Source organism: Vicugna pacos, chromosome 27 (genome assembly GCF_048564905.1).
Source record: "Vicugna pacos chromosome 27, VicPac4, whole genome shotgun sequence".
Classification (NCBI taxonomy): Eukaryota; Metazoa; Chordata; class Mammalia; order Artiodactyla; family Camelidae; genus Vicugna; species Vicugna pacos.
In genome coordinates, this window is record NC_133013.1 from 2,589,562 (window position 1) to 2,614,888 (window position 25,327).

General features: G+C 40.8%; 2 protein-coding genes across 5 annotated transcripts in view; one reads left to right on the forward strand and one right to left on the reverse strand.

Annotated features, from left to right (window-relative positions):
* The window catches only part of GABRA5 (gamma-aminobutyric acid type A receptor subunit alpha5), a 79,803-nt gene extending 74,912 nt beyond the window's left edge, over window positions 1-4,891 (reverse strand). For 2 of the 4 annotated variants that reach the window (XM_072950640.1, XM_031676033.2), the window contains exons 1-3: window positions 4,755-4,891; window positions 3,089-3,148; window positions 2,556-2,715 (exon numbers count right to left, since the gene is read on the reverse strand). In XM_072950640.1, coding sequence (XP_072806741.1) covers window positions 2,556-2,641 — 86 coding nt within the window. In that variant the 5' untranslated portion in view covers window positions 2,642-2,715; window positions 3,089-3,148; window positions 4,755-4,891. Of the gene's footprint in view, window positions 1-2,555; window positions 2,716-3,088; window positions 3,149-4,476; window positions 4,518-4,754 lie in introns of those variants that run through there. The other 2 variants (XM_072950639.1, XM_072950641.1) reach the window with 2 other exon arrangements.
* The window catches only part of GABRB3 (gamma-aminobutyric acid type A receptor subunit beta3), a 292,198-nt gene continuing 270,340 nt past the window's right edge, over window positions 3,470-25,327 (forward strand). The window contains exon 1 of the mRNA XM_072950637.1: window positions 3,470-3,529. The gene's annotated coding sequence lies outside the window, so the exon portion shown is untranslated. The remainder of the gene's footprint in view (window positions 3,530-25,327) is intronic.

Below are 25,327 nucleotides of genomic sequence, written 5' to 3' on the forward strand. Positions count from 1 at the left end.
TAGGGGATGCAAGGACCACCATACAGATTCACTCCGCGGAGGGCTGAGTACAGAACCCCAGCATGACGACTGGCCTGGGGAACGCCCCCACTTAGCCATGCACCGTGCTCGCCTTCCCAACTCTAAAACAGGGCTAATGATGCCTGGCTCATAAGGCTTCTCCTAGGATTCATCTAAAACAGGCAGCCTAGAAATCGGCACTCCATACTGCGATAGCTATTATTTCATCCAGATTTTAAGTTAAGTGTTCTGAAACTTTCTTTGCAATTTGACAAAATTATCCTTAAGTACGTCTGGGGTAATAAGTGAGAGAGAAATAAGTAGGGACTTGTGACCCAAATGTCAAGATGTTTTCTGTTGAAAACCACACCCTGCTGGGCATCAGAAGCAAGTGAACACGTAGGGCCAAGAGCTAAAAGCTCTCAGAGGCGCGGATGTAAAATCCCACTTACAGGAAGACCTTCTGATAGAAATTATCTCAAATAGAATGACCGAAAGCTGAGCAAGTTCACTGTAGGCAAATGTGCAACAGCACAACCCGAGACACTGTAAACATCCCACATGAGCTGGCGAGGAAGCCTTTACGTACCATAATAACACTCATCCACTTTAAGTCATGCATTTTAAAGGGTTTGTAGAACAAAGCGTTGGAATGCAGAAAGCACAAAAACACAAAATCGAAGACACAGTATGATCCCAACTGTGTAAAAGTAGGCATGGACACAGAGGGGAAAAAACCCCACTAAAATCTGAAGGATGACTGCTTCTGTGTGGGGGGATTAAGGAAGTTTTCCTTTTCTCACACACTGTCCTGTGTCTCACACCTTTCCTGCAGTTAGCAGGTGTTATGTCAGGGTGGACCATCGACCTTCTGTCTAACAGTCAAAACTTCTCCAGCAGCTAATTCTCTACAGAGACTGAGGGCTGTTTTACCACTTGTTCAGTATTAGCATCTAGAAACTAGATGCTATCTCTCTATTTTGAAGATGACTTCAGAAGGACATCAAATTAAATGAGAAATAAAATATAGCTACTTCTCATGGCCAAACCCTATATTCACATTCCTTCCTATTTCAGACTTTCATCCACAAGGAAGTATAACTTCATGACCGTAGAAGGCGAATTCACAAAAACATACATAACCAAACTCTTACAAAGAAAATGCATGTTCCCAATCCTAGTATGTTTCTTACCTCTGAAATCTTGCTAAAGGTATTAACTAGGGTATTAACTGGGAAATTTAAATACTGTGTATGACTTCACTGCTATAGACATTCTCATTCAGAGGAACACTGGGGGCATCCTGGTTAAATCTTAGAGGATTTAGCAGCTGGGAGAGCCCACAGAAAGGAAAATGTCCATTGAATAGACAAGGAAACTGAAGGCACAGATGGCCGGGTACCCACTCAAGGCAGGAGTAACAGCTACTGCTCGGCCCCAAGGGAATACTCTGAATGGCTAAGAGGCACGTCCCACAGGCATGGTTAGCGTTTTCTGCTGCCCTCACGGTGCTGAGGGCTGGACAAGTCTCTTGTGGACCTGGAACACCGTCTCAGTGCCATCGTGAACCAGCCACACACCTGGGGAATGGTGTCACAAGCCTCTCTGTCTCTCAGCTTCGTCCTCTGCACAGACCAGGGGATGTCAGAAGCACAGAAAATGTCCAGAGGACAAAGAGGGAATGCCTTGGACTCAGGAGGGTCCTCCCTCAAGCCCTGTCCGTGTCTTACACAAGCGCAAACCGCCCTGTACCACCTCTGAAGCTGATTTTCACAGAACGGGTGCTTGGCAACTTTGGCCCTAAAATTTAACTTCTTAATTATATTCCACCAATTTCGAGTTACAGTCCTTTGGATTAGCCAGAACAATTTTGGGAAGGAGAGGAGAAAGGAGGAACGTCGGCGTATCTCTTAAGAACATTTATGAAGGAAGTTGGTTGTCACTAGCTGGATGAAAAAAGATTAGAATTGGTACACTGATACTCAAGGCCCAGATGAAAGAGCTTAAAGGAGCTGAAACCGGCCAGATGCCCCGGGGAGTCTCCTGTATTTGCACCTGCATTCGGAGGGCCTCAATTCAAGTCCTCTGGCTCAAGCTAGGACCACTGGGAGTCCCTGTCAATGCCAAATAGCACGCGCCTGGCTTTAAAGGCAAATTCCTTTGCATAATGGAACCAAGGAGAGCAATCAAAATGTTGAACACTGCCTTGTCCAACAGGCAATACATGTCCTTTATGCATGTCAACTTCTGAATCTTGCTTTAACTTGAGTAGGAGGAAACACAGCTGACTCTGAAACCATCTTCTGCTTCCATTTCTGCAAACATTATCTGCCTCTTTCCTCTGACTCATTTCAGGGACCCCACACTTGCAGCAGCCTTCCTCAGGCACAAAGCGTGGGGTAGGGCAAGGACTCTTTTATTTATTTATGACAAATCGAAGGGCATAGGACTGCAAACGTGGCCAGCGAGGCCTGGCTAATGTACCGATCAGCAAAGTTTCTGAAAGGCACTTGTGCCCCGAAAATTGTAAAATCAAAGCATAGGTGGTAACTTACCCAAAGTGACTGGCTAAGTTCATGGAAATACAAAAGAGAAGGAGGTTTTTGATCATGATAAAGCTAGAGAACATTCCATTGTCCATTCCCAATGAGAATAATAGCTGAGGTGGACGAATTTGGAAGAATAGCTGTTCCTTTCTCCAACTTGATCTTGAGGCTGAAAGGTACAGGGGGGTAAAGCAGATAAACATGAATGTTTTCGTGCCACAGTTCCCGGAATCAAATCATGCTGCTCACACACACAGTTCAGAAAGAAAGGAGCCTGGCTGTCCTTTCCCAGCCCAGTTCCACATCAGGTGTTATCTGTGGTCACTGGCCACTAAGTTGGGGCATAAAAAGACGTTACAACACAGCTTAATTTTCACTCAGAGTGCAGAATCATTCTCCTAATTTATTTTTCCCGTGTCTCAAACACTTTACTTTTTAAACCATGTTATCAAATGACCCATTAGTACTATTATTAGAACAAATGCCTGAAGTTATCTAACTGTATTTTGCATCTGTCAAATCCACAAGTGGAATAATATTACCTTTCTGAAATATTTGCCACGCGTTCAAAGCCAGCAAGCTACTCCTTGTTCTGCAAGGTGCTGAGAGGAGGTATGTGGAAAGAGGGGGAAAAAAAGGCACGTTTAAGAAACAGGTCTTCTATACAAGATCACGACAATATAAGAACTGCTTATAAGAGAAGGTTGCCGCTTTCTCAGCATTCTGTCCCTGAGACTAAATCACTTAATAATCACTGCATTTGGGGGAAGTCTCTCGGCTCTGTGCTGGGCCCTAATTAATGCATTTGAAATCCAGGCAGGCATAGTCCCTGAGCCCTGCAGCTAACCTTAGCGGAGGCATATATTTCTCAGTATGCGCATAATGCAACTAGGTGCACATCACATAGGAACACCGCGTGTTCAAAAGAAACATTTTCTCAAGGCGACCCCAGGCAAACTCCGGAAGACGGAAACACACAACAGGTACTTGCACCTCACAAGCAAAGGCCCTCGAGTGTTGAAAGGCATAGCGAGGGTCGCCTGGGCACGTCCTGGGGCTTGTCGCCAGACCCGGGCGGGAGTCCCCGCGGCGAGCACCCGGCGCTGCATGCGGGAAACCCGGGCGGCGCCCACGGCTGCCCTCAGCCCGGAGCCGGGACCCCAGAAAAGAGGCTGCTCTGCCCCGGTCCCGGGACCGCGGCCGGGCGCTGGTGGGCGCGGAGGCGGCACTGCGGAGCCGCAGCCTCCGCCGGCCGGGCGCCCGCGGCCCGGCAGGGGCGGCCTCCCGCCCGGTCCGCAGAGGCGCGCGGGGCGCCTCCAGCTCGCCGACCCTCCCCGGCTCGCCTCTAGCCCCGGCAGACCTCCCCCATCTCCGGCCCCGGGTCCGAGCCGAGCGTCCTGCCGAGCAGGGCTTTCTCCCTTGGCGAGGAGCGCGCGGTGCAGCGGCGGCTCGGTGTCCCCTGGCCTCGAGCAGCGCGCGCGACCTGCCCGCGCCCCCCGGCGCGGAGCCTGCGCCCACCCTGCAGGCAGCGCTGGGACGCCGCGCGCCTCGAAGCCCCGGGGCCCGCCTGGCCCTCCAGGTGGGCGATCTCGCTCCTCGGCTCCAGTGACGGCAGCGGGCGCCCCACGCCCCAATTCTTACCCGCGGGCCCGTGGGCACTGCGCCCTGATGCCCCGTCCGGCAAGGGCTGCGCCCCTCTGGACGCCCCTGCCCTCCAGCGCTGGCTGTGCCTCCACAGTCGCCGGGGGAAAGTTTGCGCTCCCGGCCGCCGCCGGCGCCGCGCCTGTCTCCACCTCCCTCCCCAAGCCAGGCAGCCCGCGGCGGGGGCGCCCCGAGGAGAGGGATGCGGCCCGAGCCGGGGCCGCCCGCCCCCTCGCCCTCGCCCGCATCCTCTTACTCCACTGCCCCGGCCCGGCGCACCCGGGCTTACCCTGCGCGCCGGCCCGGGAAGACGAGCCGTCGGCGAGGGTGCATTCTCCGCCGCCGCCTGTTCTCGGCCGGCCGGCGGGCGCGGAAGGCCGGTGCGGCGTCACCGCCCCATGCTGCCAGCGCGAACTTCCCCAGTCCCTCCGGGCGGAGAGGACCGGCGCCCCCCGCGCTCCGCCGCCGCCGCCGCCCTGCGGCTCCGCTCCGCGCCGCGCCCGAGGCCGCGCGCTGCCCGCCGCAGACCCCCCCGCGCCCCCAGCGCACTGGCGCGCTCGCTCTCACCTCTCCCGAGCGCCACATGTCGTCTCCGGCTTTGAGGAACGTTCCTCTGCAGAGGCGCTCCGGTAGAGGCCGCCAGACTCTCACCAAATGCGCCCTCGGGCCGGCTCCGCGGAGGGGGAGGGCGCAGGGCCCGCGGCTTGGCCGCGTTTGGGACAGGCCACATTTCTGAAGTTTCTCGAGGGCCTTCAGCAGCATATCGGTGCCTCCTTGTAATAAGCACCTGCCGCTGTTTCCAGAGCAGAGGTGGAGAGGGAGGGGGCAGCAGGCAGCGGCCGAAGGCCGTTGCTCTGAGAGCCTTCCTCTTCTGGGCCGACCCTGAGCACCTTACAGATCTGGCCTCAGCCCCGCCTCAGTCCCCAGCACAGGCCTCTGTCTGCATCTCCTATTCAATTTAGAAAAGAAACTAGCTTGTGAGCCACCCCCCTCCCCTTTTAAATCTCTAATTCAGTGCTACGGGAGGGAAAGTCAGAGTAAGACTGGAAATTAATTAGAATTAAACGCTCACCTAATTGCAATATACATTTGGGGGTTTTATGAAGTTGCAATTCATGACAAGAAGCCGCCATTTCAGGAGCAAGGGGCCCTGGGGTCTGTGGCGCAGGCACTGGCGCGGGGCACCGCCTCCCGCAACGCGCGCGTGGGGTGTCATTGTTGGGATAATGTCTTCTCGGCCTCAGTGGGCGGACCCTGAGAGGTGAGGCTGGCAGGAACAGGGCCGCAAAAGACAAGCAAGGTTCCTTGGATTTCAGATGGCAGCGTCTGGTTTCCTGGGGGGGGGGGGGGCTTTTGGCTAGAACACCCAGGGGGAGATGCTAAGATTTAAAGTAAAACCACCAAGAACGTGATGGGAAGAATACTATTACTTCTACTCCTTTTTGTGACACTGCATTGTTTAGAATTACTTTTAACAGAATAACTGTGAGAAAGGCACATTTCTAACTCTCCTCCGGAAAGGCTCTTTAATCTTTCGCTGTGTGAAGTCACTCTATTCTTAAGTTACGTCTAATGCCATGTATTCCAAATCACAGCTGACTGCTGGCACTTTTGCACATTCCAAAAATTCTGAGATTTTCTGAAAATAACAACTTGTGAATATATTTCAGGAACAGGACATAAAAATACATAAATGTTGCAAATAAAAGAAAGTGCTATTCTGAATATACACTTAGTCACAGTATTAAATAACTCTGATTTCAGTGGTTCTGCGTGAAATATGTTAGGTAAGATGTTCATTTGAGAAGATTTTCTGATTCTAAAATGAATGAATTGAATACATGAATTGCTTTATTTTCTAATTTCTCATAAGTCATATCACGAAGATAAATTTTATTGACAGTCAAGATCATTAAATTAAAAACAATCAGAACAATATAATTTTCATATACTAGGTGTCAGACTTCGAGGTTGAGGGGTACCAGGGACAGCTCCTCTTTTCTCAGGTTTAAACAACATAAGGTAAAACAAAGAGTTCAGGTAACTAGTGAATTTAAGCTTTACAGATTACCAGACAAAAACATTCAGTACTTTTTGCAAAAAAAAAAAAAAAAAAAGATAAACCAGGATCATTATGGATTAACGAGAGTTAAACACTAATTCTTACAGCTTAATGAATGAAATCAACTGTAAGAGAATTTATGTTCTTTTGATGAATTATTTTTAAAATTTCCATGTTTTTGGTAACTTTTCTATCAGTTTAATTTCAATGCATATTATGGAACATATGGAAGCTATCTTTAGAAAGAGCTAATCTTTAAAATTGTATTTGAGCATATGGCTTACATACTTACTTCTCCCTGTGATGACATGGTAGCCCAGCCTCTTCTTGTAATATTTAAGAACATGTAACAGAGCCTTAGATCAAATGGACCTGAAGGGATAGTGAAACAATAAAACATATCATGACCTTATGGAAATTGACATTTTAGAAGAATATTTATTACCATTTCATAACATTTGTTTTAATGTGGAATTCAGTGTTTGCCCTGAGTAATGGTCTATCAGCCGTATTCCCATTTGTTCCATTAGCGTTTTCCCTTTTACTGAATGACACAAAGCGAAGCAGTTATAGTTCTGGAAAGCAGTAGAGGGCACCCCAGTTCCGCATAACCTTCGTGCTGGACGGGTCTCCCTAAGAATTTCATTTCCAGTGTGAGAGCCTAAAATAGCTGAACTTGGGGAAGCTGGGCAGTGGGTGGGGCCCTAGCCACCCTCTACCCCACCCAGAGCAGAGGCAGTGAAGGGAGGCTGTGTTGGGGGGAGGGGGAGGGGATGCTGGTGGAGTACAGATGGCTGAAGGAGAAAACTGTCACCACGAGGAAGCAGAGCTTGGCAAGAAGTTGAACGGAGGATGCTCTAAGCTGAGAGTCCGTCGTGTAGAGTAAGGCATGTTCTTGGAACAGTGCATAATCTTGTATTTAGGAAAATTCAAGTCCAAGGTGAAGATAGAAAGAGGTAACATGAGACAGGTACAGGAAGACAAGAAACATGGAGCCAAGGAGTTAATTTCCTCATGCAAGCAAGGAGCTACTGAATAATTTTGTTGGTCAGGGGAAAGACAGGTTCCAGAACAGATTCATGGAGGCAGCTGTACACGGAAAAAATGCTGGAGAGAGGCTAGTCTAGGCTAAAAGCATGAATGAATATCACAGGGCCAGCTCATGGTGGGAATTCAGTAAGCGTCTGAGTTTTTTCATTAATGGAATGATAACCTCACTGATGCACGTGTACTCGACACAGACTTTTTAGTGTTTTGCCCAAACAGGAACAAGAGGATCTTGGTTGGTAAGGAAACAGAAAGGTCAGTCCTGGCTGGAAGAAGAGGAAAAGTTCCTAAGACAAGATAGCGGTTGATTTGGACTCTGAAAAGGAATTTGGATAGAAAATGTCAGAAACAGTAAAAGAAAGAGCAGGATCAAAGGTAGGAAGGTGCAGGGCACGCTAAGTGATAAATGCGCTGTTCACAGGAATCACATTCTGTATTTTTCCTCCATCATTGATTTCTTTTATTGTTCACTTTATTAAATTATTATTTATTTGAGGCTACATATAGGCTACAGGTGTGTTTTAATTAGTAGGCACTATTTTAAAATAACAGAGGCAACATTTAAAAACCAGAAGAGTTGACGTAAATAAATGGGTAAGTAAGTAAGTGGAGGAATAAATAAATAGATTTCTGGCTTTTCGTAAAAGAGAAAAAATAAAAAGCACATTTGGCAATAATGGACATATTTAACCACCCTCTCACCCCAGCCTTCACCCACTTACCCTGCGCACAGTCTCCTCAGAACAGCACGGTTTCTTCTGTTATGACACTTCACTTAGCTCCTTCACTTATGTTACCAGACAAATAGAAGTAAATGAAGTTTTTAAAAACATTTCATTTTTTTTATTCCATTTTATCTTCTTTATTGACTTGTTAGCTATATTGATTTTATTCTGTTTTTTTACTAGTTTCTCTGAGGTTGAAAATAGAAATCTTTCAATTATTATACTCTGCTTTTATTATAGTTTAATCTTTAAATTATCTGTCTATGAAATAGACCATAGTCTAGTTCACGTGTAGTATAAGAATCTTAGAACAATATATTTGTATTTTGGGGGGTCCTGTTTGCTATTGTTGTCACCGTGTTAATTCTACTTATAAGGGTTAATTAGCCAAACATCTTTTACTTTAACAGTCAATTCTCTTCTTAAACTGTGATAAAATATATATAACATAAAATTTACATTTAACCCTGCTTAAGTGGGCAGTTCAGTGACATTAAATTCACTCACATTGCTCTGCTACCATCACCACGATCCATCTCCTGAACTCTTCCATCATCAGCAACTGAAACTCTGTAACCGTAAATGACAACTCACCACTCCCACCCCCTCCCTAGCTCCTGGTAACTACTACGCTACTTTTGATAACTGAGGATTGGGTTTTTCTAGGTAGCTCATATCAGTGGGATCATATAATAATTTTCCCTTTGTGTCTGGCTTATTTCACTTAGCATATGCTTTCAAGGTTCATACCTGTTGTGGTATGTATGAAATTCATTCCTTTTAAAGGCAGAGTAACAGTCCATCGTCTGTTTATGCCACAATTTGTTTATCCATTCATGTGGCATGGAACATGAAAAAACAAAAGTTGTTTCCAGTTTACAAAAATTTTTTTTATTAATAGACTATTTTTTAGAGCAGTTTCAGGTTCACAGCAGAATTAAGCAGAAAATACAGAGAGTGCACACATACATACTCCCCTACCCTCAACATCCCACATCCGTGTGGCATATTTGGTACAATCGATGAACCAACATGGACACATTATTATCAACCGAAGTCCATAGTTTACATTAGGGTTCACTCTTGATGTTGTGCATTCTGTAGGTTTTGACAAATGCATAATGGAGTGTAACCACCAGTGTAGTATCATACAGAATAATTTCATTGCCCTAAAAATCCCTTGAAAAGTGGTGTCCACTTTTTGACTGTTGTGAATAATACTGCTATGAACATTGGGATACAGATATCTATGCAAGCCCCCTGCTTTCAATTCTTTTCTGTATATACCCAGAAGTAGAATTACTGGATCATATGGTAATTATATGTTTAATTTTTTTTGAACTCTTATACTATTTTCCACAGTGGCTGCTCCGTTCTGTATTCCTGAGAACAAGATTTCCAGTTTCTCCACATAGTCAACAATATTTGCTTCTGTTTTTGTAAAATAGCCACCCTAATAGGTTTGCAGTGTTACCTTATGTTCTGATTTGCGTTTCCCTAATGGTTAGTGATGCTGAGCATCCATTTGTGCTTACTGGCTATTTGTCTCTTCTTTCAAGAGCTGTTCTGTTCAAGAGCTTTGCCCATTTTTGAAATGGGTTGTTTGGTTTTTTGGTGTTGGATTATATACTGGATATTAACCTCTCCCTAGGTACATGATTTGAAAATATTTTCTCCCAGTCTGTGGGTTATCTTCTGCTCTGTGGATACTGTCCTTTGATGCACAAGATTTTAATTGCTATGAAGTCCAATTTGCCTATTTTTCTTTTGTTGCCTGTGCTTTTCATGTCATATTTAGATAATCATTGCCAATTCAAAGTCATGAACTTTTATTCTATGTTTTCTTCTGAGAGTATTATAGTTTTAGCTCTTACATTTAGATCTTTGACCCATGTTGAGTTCATTTTTGCACATGACGTTAGGTGAAGATTCAACTTCATTCTTTTGCATGTGAATGTCCCATTTTCCCAGCATCATTTGTTGAAAAGATGATTCTTTCCCTTGCTGAATGGCCTTGGCACCCTTTGGTAAGTCATGTGACCAGATATGAAATTTTTTTCTGGGTTCTTTAGTCTGACTTTATTCCAGTACCATGCTGTTTTGATTACAGTAGCTTTGTAATAAGTTTACAAATCAGTAAGGGTGAGTCCTCCAATTTTGTTTTTCTTTTTCAAGATTGTCTTAGCTATTCAGGGTTCCTTGAGATTCATGTGAAATTGAGAGATTGTTTTTATAATTTTGCAAAAAACAAAGTCATTGAGATTTTGATAGAGATTGCATTAAATCTGTAGCTCCCTTTGGGTAGAATTGACATCCAAACAATATTATGTATTCCAATCATTGAACATGGAATGAATGTTTTTCATTTATTTAAGTCTTCTTTAATATCTTTCAGAAATATTTTTGTAGTTTTCACTGGAAGACTTAATACTGCTAGAGACAAATGAAAATGAAAATACAATATTCTTTTTCCCCCCTTGAAATATATTTATTAATTTATATCAAAGTATAGTCAGTTATAATGTATCAATTTCTGGTGTACAGCATAATAGTTCAGGCATATATATACATACATGTATTCATTTTCGTATTCTTTTTCATTATAAGTTACTACAGGATATTGAATATTGTTTCCTGTGCTATACAGTATAAATTTATTATTTATCTATTTTATATATAGTATTTAATATTTGCAAATCTTGAATTCCCAATTTTTCCATTCTCACCCGCTTTCCCTCTGATGACCATAAGTTTGTTTTCTATGTCTGTGAGTCTGTTTCTCTTTGTAGATAAGTTCATTAGTGTCTTCTTTTTCCTCTTTTTTAGATGCCACATATGAGTCATATCATATGGTATTTTTCTTTCTCTTCTGGCTTACTTCACTTAGAATGACATTCTCCAGATTCATCCATGTTGCTACAAACATAATTTAGGAGTTATTTTATTATTTCTTATGACTGAATAGTATTCCATTGTATAAATATACCACAACTTCTTTATCCAGTCATCTGTGATGGACATTTAGGTTGTTTCCATGTCTTGGCTATTGTAAATAGTGCTGCTATGAACACTGGGGTGCAGGTGTCTTTCTGAATTAAGGTTCCCTCTGGTTACATGCCCAGGACTGGGATTGCTGGATCATATAGTGAGTCTGCTTATAGCCTTTTGAGGAATCTTCATACTGTTTTCCACAGTGGCTGCACCAAACTACAGTCCCACCAACAGTGTAGAAGGGTTCCCTTTTCTCCACACCCTCTCCAACATTTATCATTTGTGTACTCTTGAATGATGGCCATTCTGACTGATGTGAGGTGATACCTCATTGTAGTTTTGATTTTCATTTCTCTGATAATTAGTGATATTGAGCATTTTTTCAGGTGCCTATTGGCCATTTGTATGTCTTCATTGAAGAATTGCTTGCTTAGGTCTTCTGCCTATCTTTGGATTGGGCTGTTGCTTTTTTCTTATTAAGTTATATAAGCTGTTTACATATTCTGATAATTAAGCCCTTGTCAGTCACATCATTTGCAAATATTTTCTCACATTCTACAGGTTTTCATTCTGTTTTACTTCTGGTTTCCTTTGCTGTACAAAAGTTCATAAGTTTAATTAGGTCCCATTTGTTTATTTTTGCTTTTATTTCTATTGCCTCAGTAGACTCCCCTAGGAGAACATTGGTAACATTTATGTCAGGTAATGTTTTGCTTACATTTTCTTCTAAGAGGTTTATTATATCTTGTCTTATGTTTAAATCTTTAAGCCATTTTGAGTTTATTTTTGTGTATGGCATGAGAGAGTAGTCTAACTTCATTGATTTACATGCAGCTGTCTAGTTTTCCCTACACCATTTGCTGAAGAGATTGTCTTTACTCCATTGTATGTTCTTGCCTCCTTTATCAAAGATTAACTAACCAAACTTTTGTGGGTTTACTTCTGGGGTCTCTATTCTGTTCCATTGATCCATATGTCTGTTTTTGTGCCAATACCATACTGTTTTGATGACTGTAGCTCTGTAGTATTGTCTGAAGTCCAGGAGGGCTATTCCTCCAGCTTCATTCTTTTTCTTCAGTAGTGCTTTGGCAATTCTGGGTATTTTGTGATTCCATATAAATCTTAGGGTTATTTGTTCAAGTTTTGTGAAAAAATGCTGTAGGTAATTTGATAGGGATTGCTTTAAATCTGTAGATGTCTTTGGGTAGTATGGTCATTTTAACAATATTAATTCTTCCAATCCAAGAACATAAGATATCTTTACATTTCTTTAAGTCATCTTTCATTTCCTTAGTCAATGTTCTGTAGTTCTCCACGTATAAACATGTTTTGCCTCTCAAAAGGCAAGCAGAGGATGGTTTTCTTGCAGGATATAGTGCGTCACACTCTGTTTGCTGCTCCCAGACACCTCCTGATAGCCATCTAGTCCTATGTGAAGAAATAGAAATGCAGATCTAACTAGAGATAACCAGGTATTTTGGCGATAAGGAAAGGAGACACCTTTGTCTGCTTAAACACACACACACACACACACACACACACACACCCACCCACCCATCAGATATTGTTTATTGTAGATGAGTAAATAGGTAAATGAGTAAAGACTAGGAAAGACAGAGATAACACTTCCATTGTAAAAATTCAACATGCCTTAAGCCCATACCACATGCAGGGCTCAGAACAAGTAACCAAGAAAGGTGTGGAAATAAAAAAAAAAATGTGGTCCTGTCTTTGCAGCATTAGCTGCAAGAATGACGACTATTCTCAGCAACAACATTTCTCTGAAGGAAAACCCAGATTTTATGAAGGACCCCAGAGGAATCCTGCAGGGAAACTTTAATCACATCAATGTGAAACTCAGCTTCCTTGGGAAGAAAGAAGCAACCTCTGGTTTGACAAATGGTAGGGAGAAAAGATAGAAATTGGCTACTGTTTGCATTATCTATTGTGATGGGGTCTCCATTATGAGATGAGGTCTGTCTGCATTCACTTGCCCAACAAGATTGTTATTCAGGAGAGTGGCTGTCTCGCTGACATCTGCAATTTCTTGGGTGAAGTTTTGAATGAGTTCCGATGTTGCTTGCTTGATATTTCAAGCCCAGAAAAGTGAGTTACTTTCCAAAAGAAATGACACTGAACTTACATCAAATTCAGCTGCATTGATTTATCAAGCCATGAAAGTTAGAAAAAAAGAAGAGCATCAGAAAAATTGGAATGGTGTCTATTTCTGTAAGAAAGCAGGCTGATGGATAAGGTACAGGAGCTGTTCAGCTATAGAAACAAGATGCTGGATATTATCTAAGACTTGTTTGAGATAGATTTTTTTAAACACAAAAAAATTATTTGCTTGATCAAAGAAAGACCTGATACATATTTTTTAAAATGTTACATCTTTACTGATATGTAATTGATATATATATATATCGTTGTGTGAGTTTAAGGTGCATAACTTGGTTATTTGATACACTTATATCCAGTAAAATGATGACCACTTTAGCATTAGCTAACACCTGTATCATGTCACATAATTATCATTTCCTTTTTGTGGTGGGGACATTGAATATCTACTCACTTAGCAATTTCTTTTAAGTATATAGAAACACAACATTATTAACTACAATCACCATGTTGTACATTAGATCCCCATAAATTATTTATTTTATAACTGAAAATTTGTATTCTTTGACCAACTTCTCCCCATTTGCCCTACCCCCAGGCTCTTGTAATCCTCATTCTACTCTCTGTTTCTATGAGTCTGGCTTTTTTAGATTCCACGTATAAGTGAGATCATGTAGTAGCGATCATACAATATTTGTCTTTCTCTCTCTGATGTCTGTCTAACATCTTACTTAGCATAATGCCCTCAAGATCCATCCATGTTGTTGCAAATGGCAGGATATCCTCCTTTCTAATGGCTGAATGATATTCGTAGAATATTCGTCATTCATTCCTTGAAGGACACTTCAGCTGTTTCCATGTTTTGGCTATTGTGAATAATGCTGCAATGGATGGGGGTGGGGGGTGCAGATTTCTCTTCAAGATCCTGTTTTCATTTCTTTGTGTGTATATCCAGAAGTGAGATTGTTGGATCATATGTTAGCTCTGTTTTAAGTTTTTGAGTAACTTCTGTGCTGTTTTCCATAGTGGCTGCACCAATTTGCTTTCCCATCAACAGGGCAAAAATTTTCCCTTTTCTCCACATCCTCACTAACACTTATTATCTCTTGCACCTTTCTCAAAGGAAATATACTACCTACTGCAATGTTACCTGTTGGCTTCTGGTTTTGTTTTGATTGGATGCTTTCCACTCTTTAAAATTTGGAATTGCTCTTATCTTTTGAAATAATGCCATACTAATTCAAATCCCAGCATAAATTAAAATACTTCTCAAGTGCTTAGAAGAAATTAACATCAAAGAGCTACATAGTTCAAAAGCATCATAATGGTTTCCCTAAAATAAGCAAAGAAACCTTCTAATATGCCCTCAGTCTGTTACCAAGTCCAAACTTGTTTTGCTTGCCGCACGACAGGCCAATAAATCGGAGATGAGATCAAGAGGATGGCAGACTAATGTCTTGGAGAACCATCCTCCCCAGATCAGAATTCAGCTTCTTTTACACAAAAACTGAGGAGAGGGTGTGGTTGTTTGTTGCAAACTTCTTGGTGTAGGAATTCTTTGTTCTTGCAGTTGTCCACGTGGGTCAGGCCATGGTGTCCCTGTAAAATCTCCAACAAAACAAATGTTATTTTCTATTCTGCAACTTGTTGTTTTTATAGGAGTGCAAAAGTGTTAATATCCTTAAAGGTCAGAGCCTTGAGAACAGGCTCTCCTGTCTATTTCAGGCTAAAGGCAACATTGTTTTACAAAAGGTGCAGAGCTGGCAAGACTGAGCCTAGAAAACGGGGCACAGGGTTAAAGCCAAAGGAATAGATCTAATATGGAGTCAGATGTGTTCTTTTCTGTTACAGAGGCTTGAGGCAATGGGGGCATAGAACTTTAGGGTCAGTTGCATGACCTTGTGGTTACAGCGAGACCTGTGGTTATTTGTTCTGAGTGACAAGTGAAGCCACCGAAGGCTTTGTGTGGAATAGTGGCATGATGTAACTTCCTTTCTGTGAGGTCTCGTGCTTGGAAGAGAGTGCGCGGGGTGAGAGAAGCATGGAGTCCTGTTACAATAATGCAGCCATGAGATGACAGGGTTGGCCCAATGTTAGCAGTGGAGGTGCCGAAAATGGCCAAAGGTAGAGCTGCAGGCTGCTGCAGTTTAGACGTGGCGTGTGAGAGTAGCAGCGAAGTTCTGAGCAACTGAAAGGATTGCCAATCACCTAAAATACGTGTCTGTGGGAGGGCAAATTGGAGAGGGAGAAAGAACATGGGGAGTTTGGCTTTAGGCATTTTAAAATTTGATATGCCTGTTAGATATGAATGGTGAGTTCTTGAGAAATATCTGAGGTAGAGATGTACACTTGGAGGTCTTCAGAGACTAAGAGGGTGTCATCAAGAAAGTTACCTTTCTGGGCAGCTGGAGCACAGACCCTCTGGGGAACTCTGGACGCTAAGGCAAAGATGCTCCCCAGAATGATTCTACCACAGAGTGTTTGAGCTAAGCATTTATCAGCTTTCATCACTGGGGAGGGGCTTCATTCTGTGGCACTTCCACCAGCTCCGAGGTCGAGCAGCGAGTTATGCTGTGTTACAGGTGCTTTAGGAGAGAAAAGAAGGACAAAGGAGAAAGCACAGAGGAGAAGGGGGCCAGGACCCTAGTAGTGCCAGAGCCATAGTCATGGGGCCGGGCACCCTGTGCCACCCGGGTCTAAACAAAGGTAGTGGCCCTGAGGGAGGAATCCTAGGGCCTGAGGCCTCAGATGGTAAGGGCAGGAGTTGGGGTGGAGGCTCCGTTATCCTTGCTCATTAAGGGAGATGCTGTCAGTCAGGACCATGGAGAAGGGAGGCAATGGGAGGAGATGGGGTAGGTCCCTGCCGGTGACCCTGATGCTTCCTCCCAAAGGCACCTATCTGTGTATCCACTTCTCTGTCCCCGAGGACTGAGGCTGATTGGAGAAGCTTCCAATCTTGGTCTCTGTGAGGGGTCAGAGTTCTGCATCACCGCAGCTTCCTTTTACGGGGCTCTCTGGGGTCTGCCTGTGATATCCCCACATATTTCCAATCTCTGAACCTTCTTTTCCCTGTGATCTCACAACGCTCCATTTAAGTCCTGTTATCGTTAGTTTTCATTAGTTTTTCTTTAGGATAAATCTTTGTTCTTTGGAAAGGAGGTGCTTTGTTTGGTCTTTCTGGGACTCTGAGTGACTTGGGCTGTGTCAGTACTGCTTCCTGTTTAATGTTTTCCCATAAATCATACTTAATTGTAACTAGGAGCCTGTGAGAACTTTCCTGAGTAATGGGTTTTTTTTTCTCAGATTCGGCCATCAGGTTATTTCTTAGTTTGCACTTTTATTACGGTGGGGGTGGTGGTGGAAGTATTTAGTGATTTTGCGGACCATGACTTTTGGGGTCCTTCCCTACTTCAATTTTCTTTTTGTTTCTTTCTTTTTTTTTTTTAATTGAAGTATAGTCAGTTTACAATGTTGTGTTAATTTCTGGCTGTACTTCAATTTTCTTTGCCATTACCCATCAGCCACTGGTCCCACATGGGGCTCTTTTGTGCCTGGGCATGACTTCCCCCAATCTGAGATTCGTAGTGTAGTGTAGTTCTGTTGAAAATATTGTGTATTTTCACTCTCTCACCCCTTACCTATGCTATGCTACCTGCTTTGTTTGGTTTTCATAATTGTTTTGGGAGATGCCAAGAGCACAAGCAAACAAAAGGCAAATGATGTAATTATATTCTTGCTGCCAGAAGCTCTCTATTTCTTTCAGGATCTGTTTTTGTGAGATTAATTTTTTCAAGAAAGCATTAATTTCATCTACATTTTAGAGAATTAAGAAAAAGATTTTCATAATATTATCACTTTAAAAATTTTCTGCAGTATGTGTAGTGATGCCTCACGTTTTATTTCTAATATTGATTATGTGTGTTGTCTTTTTATTCTTACTGGAGTCTCCCCTGGGATGTCATCATTTTTGATTTGTCTTTTCTAAGAATCAACTTTTGGTCTTGTTAATTATCTTTATTGTATGTTTGTTTTCTATTTCTTTAATCTCTGCTACAATACTTATTCATTGTTCTTGTCTTCTACTTTTTAAAAATTTGCTTTTCTTTGTCTACCTTCATGGTACACAAATTTAGTTCATCAATTTTCTGTCATTTTTCCCCCATTTCAAATGTAAGCATTTATGACTATAAATTTTCTCCAAATAATTTTTAGCTGTATCCCCAAAATTCAATATGTAGATATTGTATAGTTCATTTCAAATTTTTAAAAAATCTCATGTTTTCTTCTCTGATTCATGAGTTAATTTCCAAGAAAATTGTAGCTTTGTATTTATCTTTTGCCACTGATTAGTTACATTTTATTTTGGAAGCCTGCTTTGTATTATTTTATTCCTTTGAAATTTACTGAGATAGGCTTTAAGACAGTATTACATTTGTAAATATTCCACATGACTGTGCAAAGAACATGTATTCTGCATTTATTAGGTGAAGTTCTATTGTATATAAGGTTAATTGTAATACTGGTGCTCAGATTTTCTGCGGTCTCACCAGTATTCTGTTTTTTTATTTGTTTCCATTTTTGATAAATAAGAGAAGTGTTTTACAATTCTCCCACTGTTGTTGTAGGTTAATTTGCTTTCCCTCATGTACTGTAAATGTTTGCTTTATATGTTTTTAGAAACATTATTATGTGAATACATATTTCAGGAGATTTTTTTAAAAAGAGAATTCGGCAACTTTTCATTTTAAAATATCCATTTGATTCCAGGTAATGATATTGCTTTAAAGTCTGTTAAAGTCTATTTTGTTAGATTAAAATATAGCTACGTCTGTTTCCTTTTGGGCTATCATTACAGATTTATTATTTTTTTCATTCTTTAGTTTCAGTCTTTCTACTGAGATGAATCATATTTGACATTGCCTTTTTGTGAGTAAAATGTTCAGTATTATAAAAAAAGAATAACTGACAATCATTGTCTTTTAAGTGGGTTATTTATCTTAATCATATTTAATTTTAAAATTTAATATTAAAAATTCAACCATATGAAATTACCACTTTTAAGTAGCCCCTTTAGAGATATTCCCACTCTCTTTTAATATTATTTTGGTTGCTTTTGTCAAATAAATAAGGCAAGAAAGGAAAGAAAGAATATGTGTCATTATTTTCAAATACTATAATTACGTATATAAAAAAACAAGAGTAAACTGAAACAAATATTAGAAATTAACATTAACAGTTTATAAAGATGTCTAGCTACCTACTTAATAAATGTTCTAATGGAAGCCTTTTAAATCAAGAAGCATTCAAAAATATGAAGAAGATAGTCTCCTTCACATTAGACATACAATTAGTAAAACACCTTAGAGTAAGTGTAAGTACTCTGCAGGATCTTAATAAAGTTAATCATGAAATGACATTGAATGATGTAAAATAGAATACTTGAATAAAAGGAGAGAGGCTACATATATCTGAATGGACAAACACATTCAAAGTATATCAGTTTTCATGGGTCTTACTTACTATGTTTAACTAGATGAGCAAGCATTAAATTACAGTGTTATAGTAACTTGTAACAATTTTTGCTTTCATCTACAAGGTATGTGTCATACTGTTCAATAAGTTATAACATATATCAGACAGTACATTAATTTAAAAGGGGGAACATTCTGCTTTTAATTTTGTGCCCTGCAAACCCCTATTGAAGCATTAATATTGAAGTTTTCATATATGTGTATGTTTGTACTCTTTGCTATAGTTTTTGACACTTGTTATAATAAAACCTAAAAAGGAAGATGAAGTAGAAAGTGCTCACAGATGTACAGAAAAATTGCCTTTTTAAAGAAGAAATTAAAGTTGCGAAATTTCACCTTCTGTTTATTCTAATTAATTTTCATTCAGAGGATATGAATATACTATTTAATCCAAGGTTTAGCCCTCCAAAATTACTGCTCCCAACTAGTTTCTCTCTTATCTCTCTTATACATCACTCCATAACCCAACTCTTCTCCAGGGAGAATCCAGGGTGACCTTTTAAAAAGAAAGCAAAACAAAAAGAAATCACATTGTTAGTCTGAAACAAATAAACTGCCAGATACTTCTCCAGCAAAGATGAGTTTATTTGGTATCGGCAGACCATTGCAATTTGGGGTCTGCAACTATGGAGCGCCATATGCAAATCCCCACAGCAAGGAAAGGAAAACACCTTTACAGAAAGGAAAAGGAAGTTGGGAGGGCTGCAGGAAACAGAGTCCGTCACTTTTCATTGGCTGAATCCTTGTCTGGAAAGAAGTCTTACTTCTTCCTGTTGGCTTCTGCTATCATCTGACCTGTGGACGCCCCCTTCTGGTCTCCCAACTCTATTTATTCCAGGTTTCTGTTTTCACATTTTTACATTTCCTCCTTTTGATCGAGATCTATCTCTGAAAAGATCACTGGCCGAGACATGCTTCCTAGTCTCAATGGCTTCTTGCTCCTCAGTGCCAAGAAGGAACTCCCCTGGGTGTGGTGTCTCACGTCAGGGGGAAAGTACACAGCATGGAAACCTGTTGAGGTCACATTGAGTAAGTATGAGGGGTAGGAGGGAGAATGCTCAGGCAATTTTTAGCTACAGTCCACATGTTACTATGATCATACACACTGGAGACCTTCTAAAGCATTATGTCATCAACAAAGATTTGGCCACAAATTTCCAGCCCACCTGGTCTGGACATCTTGGGAAAGCTGTCTCATCAGATATCATCTGTTTCAATTTCAGGAAATCTTTACTTTTCGGTCACCAGGTGATATGTTGCTCCACTCAGGGTTTGGCACTTTCCTTAGGTGTGTCACCTGAATCTAAAAATCTATTCCTTGGAGTTTGGTGGCACAAGGGTTGGTTACCAGTACTTGATAGGAGCCTTTCCAGTGAGACTGAGGAGAGTTCTTCTGAAAGTATCTTTTCCAAAAGATGAAATCTGTAGGTAGAAAACTCTGATGCTGGGAGGCCTTTGTCTCCTGAGGACACACTGTGAATAGATTGTTCTAACAAAAACATGGTTATTTTTAATAGAAGCAATAGGCCTCTGCAACATCAGAGTATCTCCTTATATCAGCTGGGGTTCAAATGAGGCAGGAGCCAAGTGCAATGGGTATCCTGTGACTATCTCAAAGCATGAGAGTTTATGACTGCCAAAAGGGGGTGGATGTGAGATTTAGAAGGACCAATGGCAATGCTTTTGGAGGCCCTATACAAATTTTGCCACCTGGAGCCTTAACAGTGCAGTTACTGCATTCGACTAAACCAGAAGACTGAGGGTGATAAGCACAGTGAACTTACTGTAAAATCAGCCAACAGCACTGACTTGTCGAAGTGCTTGGCCAGTAAAATGTTTCTCAATCACTATGAAGGTCAAGAGGGGTTCCCCAAGAAGGGATAACTTTTTCCAGAAGAACTTTAGCCACAGAAGAGGCAGGAGCCTGTGTGCAAGTGAAGGCTTCAGTCCAGCATGAAAACATACAGAGCATGACATAAACATATTTATATCCATTAGAAGAGGACGTTCTGTGAAATACATTTGCCAGACCTCTAATGGTCCATTAGGCAGTTTGAAATGTCTTCAGGCAGTACGAACAGCCTTCCCTGGGTTGTACTTTGGACAAATGGGACAAGTGAGGTAGAGACTTTTTGAAGTTAATAGTTCCCCGCCAATATTAATCCATGAAGGTTATCATTTTGTCAGTAGACCGACGGTTTAATGCATGTATGGTGGTGAGGAGTGGAAATTGTAGTCTCTCGTGGGACTGGATTGCTATTTGGTCCAAACCAGAGCCCTCTCTCTCTCTTTCTCTTTTTTCTTTTTCTTTTTTTTTTAACCAAATCAACAATTGTTGAATTTCCAATCTTGTTTTTCCTTTTCTGAGGTCAATTATTGGGCCTCTCTAGTCAGTTTTTCTCAATGATCATTTTAAGAAATATCTCTTTGGAACATGACAGACTTGGCTACTGTTACTTCTTTTAAGGGCAGCACTACTTGCAGAAATACTACAGGGCTGTTAATGTGTAGAACTGAAACATATCTCTGTGTAATAGTTTTGCATCCATTCGTGGGTTTTGTGTTCTACGTGCGTGAAGAAAGCTAGAACATGTGTAAGACAGAGGGTAGGCAGAGGAGCCACAAGGCATCCTGTGTGCACGTCTGTGTTATGAAAGACTTGTAACATTGCATAGAGATGATTGTGCTATCCAAATTTTTCTGCATCCTTTTATTAATAAAATAAAAATGACCATGCATGCTAGTATACAGTCTAATATATATTTAGTGATATTTACAAATCATCTGCATTTATTATCACCCTAACGTAGCAATATATTAGGACCTTAAGCCAATTGGTGGGGAAAAGTGGCTGGGCTTCTTTTGTAGTTAGAAGAAATAAAATGTACATAACAAAATGAACCAAATACTTCTAGAATAATCATAGAAGCATGCAGAATATCTCGGCTGGAGTAGAGTCTATATCAAATAAGCAAAATACTTGGTAAGACAGAAAAGGAACATAGCAAATGGGTAGAGAAATTTGAGCATCAGATAGGCTATAAAAATGTGTTAAAGAGTGTGGGTTTTCTAATGGAAAATTTATGTCTGTTCTTAGGTAAACCATGTAGATATGGAAATTAAAATGTAGGAAATAAAGAATATTTCAATTTCATTAAAAAAAAGAAATATCAGCAAGGTGATTTCCCTAGTATCCAGAGAGCCATTTAGAGTGCCCCAGAATCTTGATAGCAGCTAAAGTGCTAGGTAAGATACTGCACTTAATTTCTGAACATAGGGGACATTTAAAATGTTATTTCCATTGGAAGTAAGGAAGCCACATTGCTTCCAAAATCATGAACTACTCCAAAAGCATATCTACTATCAGCATAAATTTTGGCAATTTTGTCCTTGGCTAAGGTGTAACCCCATGTAAGAGCTTATAATTCAGCCTGTTGAACAGATGTAGCCACAGGAAAAAGATGCTTCCTCAACAATATTAAAAAGAGTTGCAATAGCTTACCCAGCACAGCGTTTACCGCTGTCTCCTTTTAAGTAAAAAACATCAGAAGCCAGCGCCACCCAGTGGAATTTCCTGTAGATCAGCAAAAGGACTCAGGAGGTGGCCCCTGAGTGGTAAGCAGTTGTGAGATGCTTCACTGGTGATGGAGGGGAGAAGAGGTGCTGGGTGAATGTTAATGTGATTACAGTGTGAAAGAGTTACCTTAGGAGTAGTTAACAAAAGAGCTTCATAGGAGGTGAGGGGGCTGGCTGAAAAACATTGTGTGAGAAGAATTCAGCGTTTTCCTGGTGGCCTTAACCAAAAGGGCAGTGGTCACAATGGCTCTAAAGCACAGGGTGCAACAGGGTCCAGTTGCTCGCTATAATAACCTATGGGTTGATGGTGGTCCCCATGCTTTTGGGTAAATACTGTAAGGGCATTCATTTCCTTTTTATATACAAAAAGCAAAAAGGGAATCTGATCATTGGAATCCCCAAGGGCAGTTGGGTTCATCAAACTCTCCTTTAAAACCTTGGGTTGGGCTTGCTATTGTTGAGTAAAACATGTAGAGGTTTGGCCATAAGAGAGACATTTGGAATCCAATGTTGTCAATGAACAACTAGCCTGAGAAAACCTCACAGTTGGCACTTAGTTCGGCATTTGGAGAAACTTAGGACACTATGACGTCTATCTGGATCTAGGAGTAGCCTTTGTTCTAGTATCTGATGCCCTAAATATCAAACCTGGGTTTGGGCAAATTGTAATTTTTCTTTGGTGACCTTATGTCTTTTTAAGGCTAAAAGCTATAGCAAGTGGATACTGTCTTTCTGTGTGGCAGCTTAAGAAGGAGAGTAAAGAAGTAAATCATCCACATACTGGAACACAGTAGAACCTCTAGGAAACTATGTCATCCAGATCAGCCTTCAATTTGTGAAAAAGAAGAAAGACTTGCAAGGAGGGAGGGTGCAGCTTAGTGGTAGAGCCTAGCATGCATAAAGTCTTGGGTTCAACCCCCACCACCTCCATTAAAAATAATAAATAAATAAATAAATAAATAAATAAATAAATAAATAAATATCAAATTATCTCCTCCCACAAAATTTTCTTTAAAAATATTAAATGTGAAATTGAAAAGAAGAACTTTCACTATAACCCTGAGGCATTTCTGTCCAGGTGAACTGTTTTTCTTCCCAAGTGAAAGCAAACAGGTCTTGGCTAGCTTCATTAACTGTAATACTGAAGAATATACTGGGTAAATCCATTGCAGTAAAGAATTTACTTGCAATGGGAATGGATGTGAGTGATGTATAAAGGTTAGAAACAACAGAGTGGTGAGAGATAACAGTGTTACTTACTGCTTGGAGGTCCTTGACAAATCTCCACCCGAGGCGTTTAGGTTTTCTCACTGGTAAAATGGGAATGTTACAGGGGCTGATACAAGAGATAATGAGGCCCTGAACCTTATAATCTTCCATAATGGGCTTCACACATTGAAGGGCTTCTTTACTTATAAGATATTGATTAATTGTGGGAAAAGATTTTGAAGGGTCTATTTGAATTTTGATGGAGATATGCTATGATCTTGCCAACATCAATTGGTGATTTTGCCCATGAGGAAAGTGGTAGCTGACTCAACAGGGACAAATGATCAGTGTTTCCAGAATGAGCTCTAGGACCATCAGAGACAAAACAAACAAAAGATGTCAGAAGGTCATTTAATTCACCTGGTTGTTTACTTTGATAACTACTGTCAAATTCTAGAATAATTTCCCTCTTTGGAGAAAGAAATTCCAGCATGGTACTTTTCTAAGAATAGTTAGATTCTTCTCCTAATAAAGGAGAGGAAAAGGGTGCATATCTCTCAAAGGACCTAAACAGAACAGAAGAGGTTCAGAGACAAGAACCTCTTGAGGTTTATTAGAGATGCACTATTTGAGCTGTTTTCACATGCTGAGGCAGGAACTACTTTATAGTAGTGGGTTGAGCACCAAGAGTGAGACTCCAGTGTCAATTAGGACTGGAACAGTTTCAGCCCCAGTCTAGAGAAGTGTTTCTCCACTCAGAAAACCATAAGACCTTGATGAAAAAAACTGAAGATGACAAAAACAAAAGGAAGATATGCCAGGCTGATGCACTGGAAAAATTAATAGTTAAAATGATCATATTACTGAAGGCATCCTATAGATTCAATGCAATCCCTATCAAAACATCAGTGGCATTTTTCACAGAACTGGAACAAATAATTCTAAAATTTGTATGGAAAAACAAACGACCACAAATACAATCTCGAGGAATAAGCACAAAGCTGGAGGAATCATGCTCCCTGATTTCAAACTATACTATAAAGCTACAGTAATCAAAACAGTAAGGCACAAAAACAGACACATAGATCAGAAGCAGTATAAAGAGCCCAGAAATGAATTTATGCTTATTGGGCAATGAATCTACAATAAAGGAAACAATAATATACAACAGAGAAAAGACTGTCTCTTCAATTAATGGTGTTGGGAAAACTGGGCAGCTACATACAAAAGAATCAAACTGAACTGCTTTCTCACATCACATACAAAAGTATACTCAAAGTGAAATAATGACTTAAATGTAAGACCTGAGACCATAAAACTACTAGAAGAAAACATAATCAATGTGCTCTTTTACATTGGTCTTAGCAATATATTTTTGGCTATGTCTTCTCAGACAAGTTCCCTTACAAAAAAAAGCAAAAACAAACAAAGAGGACAATATCAAACTGAGAAGCTTATGCACAGTGAAGGAAACTATCAGCAAAGTCAAAACACAGCCTATGAACGGGAGAAGATATTTATTTGCAAACAATATCTCTGACAAGAGTTTAATATCTAAAATATACAAAGAACTCATGCAACTCAACATCAAAGAAACAAATAATGCAATGAAAAGATGGGTAGAGGACTTGACATTTTTCCAAAGAAGACACAGAGATGGCCAACAAACACAAAAAAAGATGCTCAACGTCACCGATCATCAGAGAATTTCAAATCAACACCACAATGAGATACCACCTCATGCCTATCATAAAAAAGACAACAAATAAAAAATGTTGCTGAAGATGTATAGAAAAGGAAATCTTCATGCACTGTTGATGTGATTTTAAATTGGTGTAGCCACTATGTAAAACTCTATAGAGCTTCCTTAGAAATTAAAAA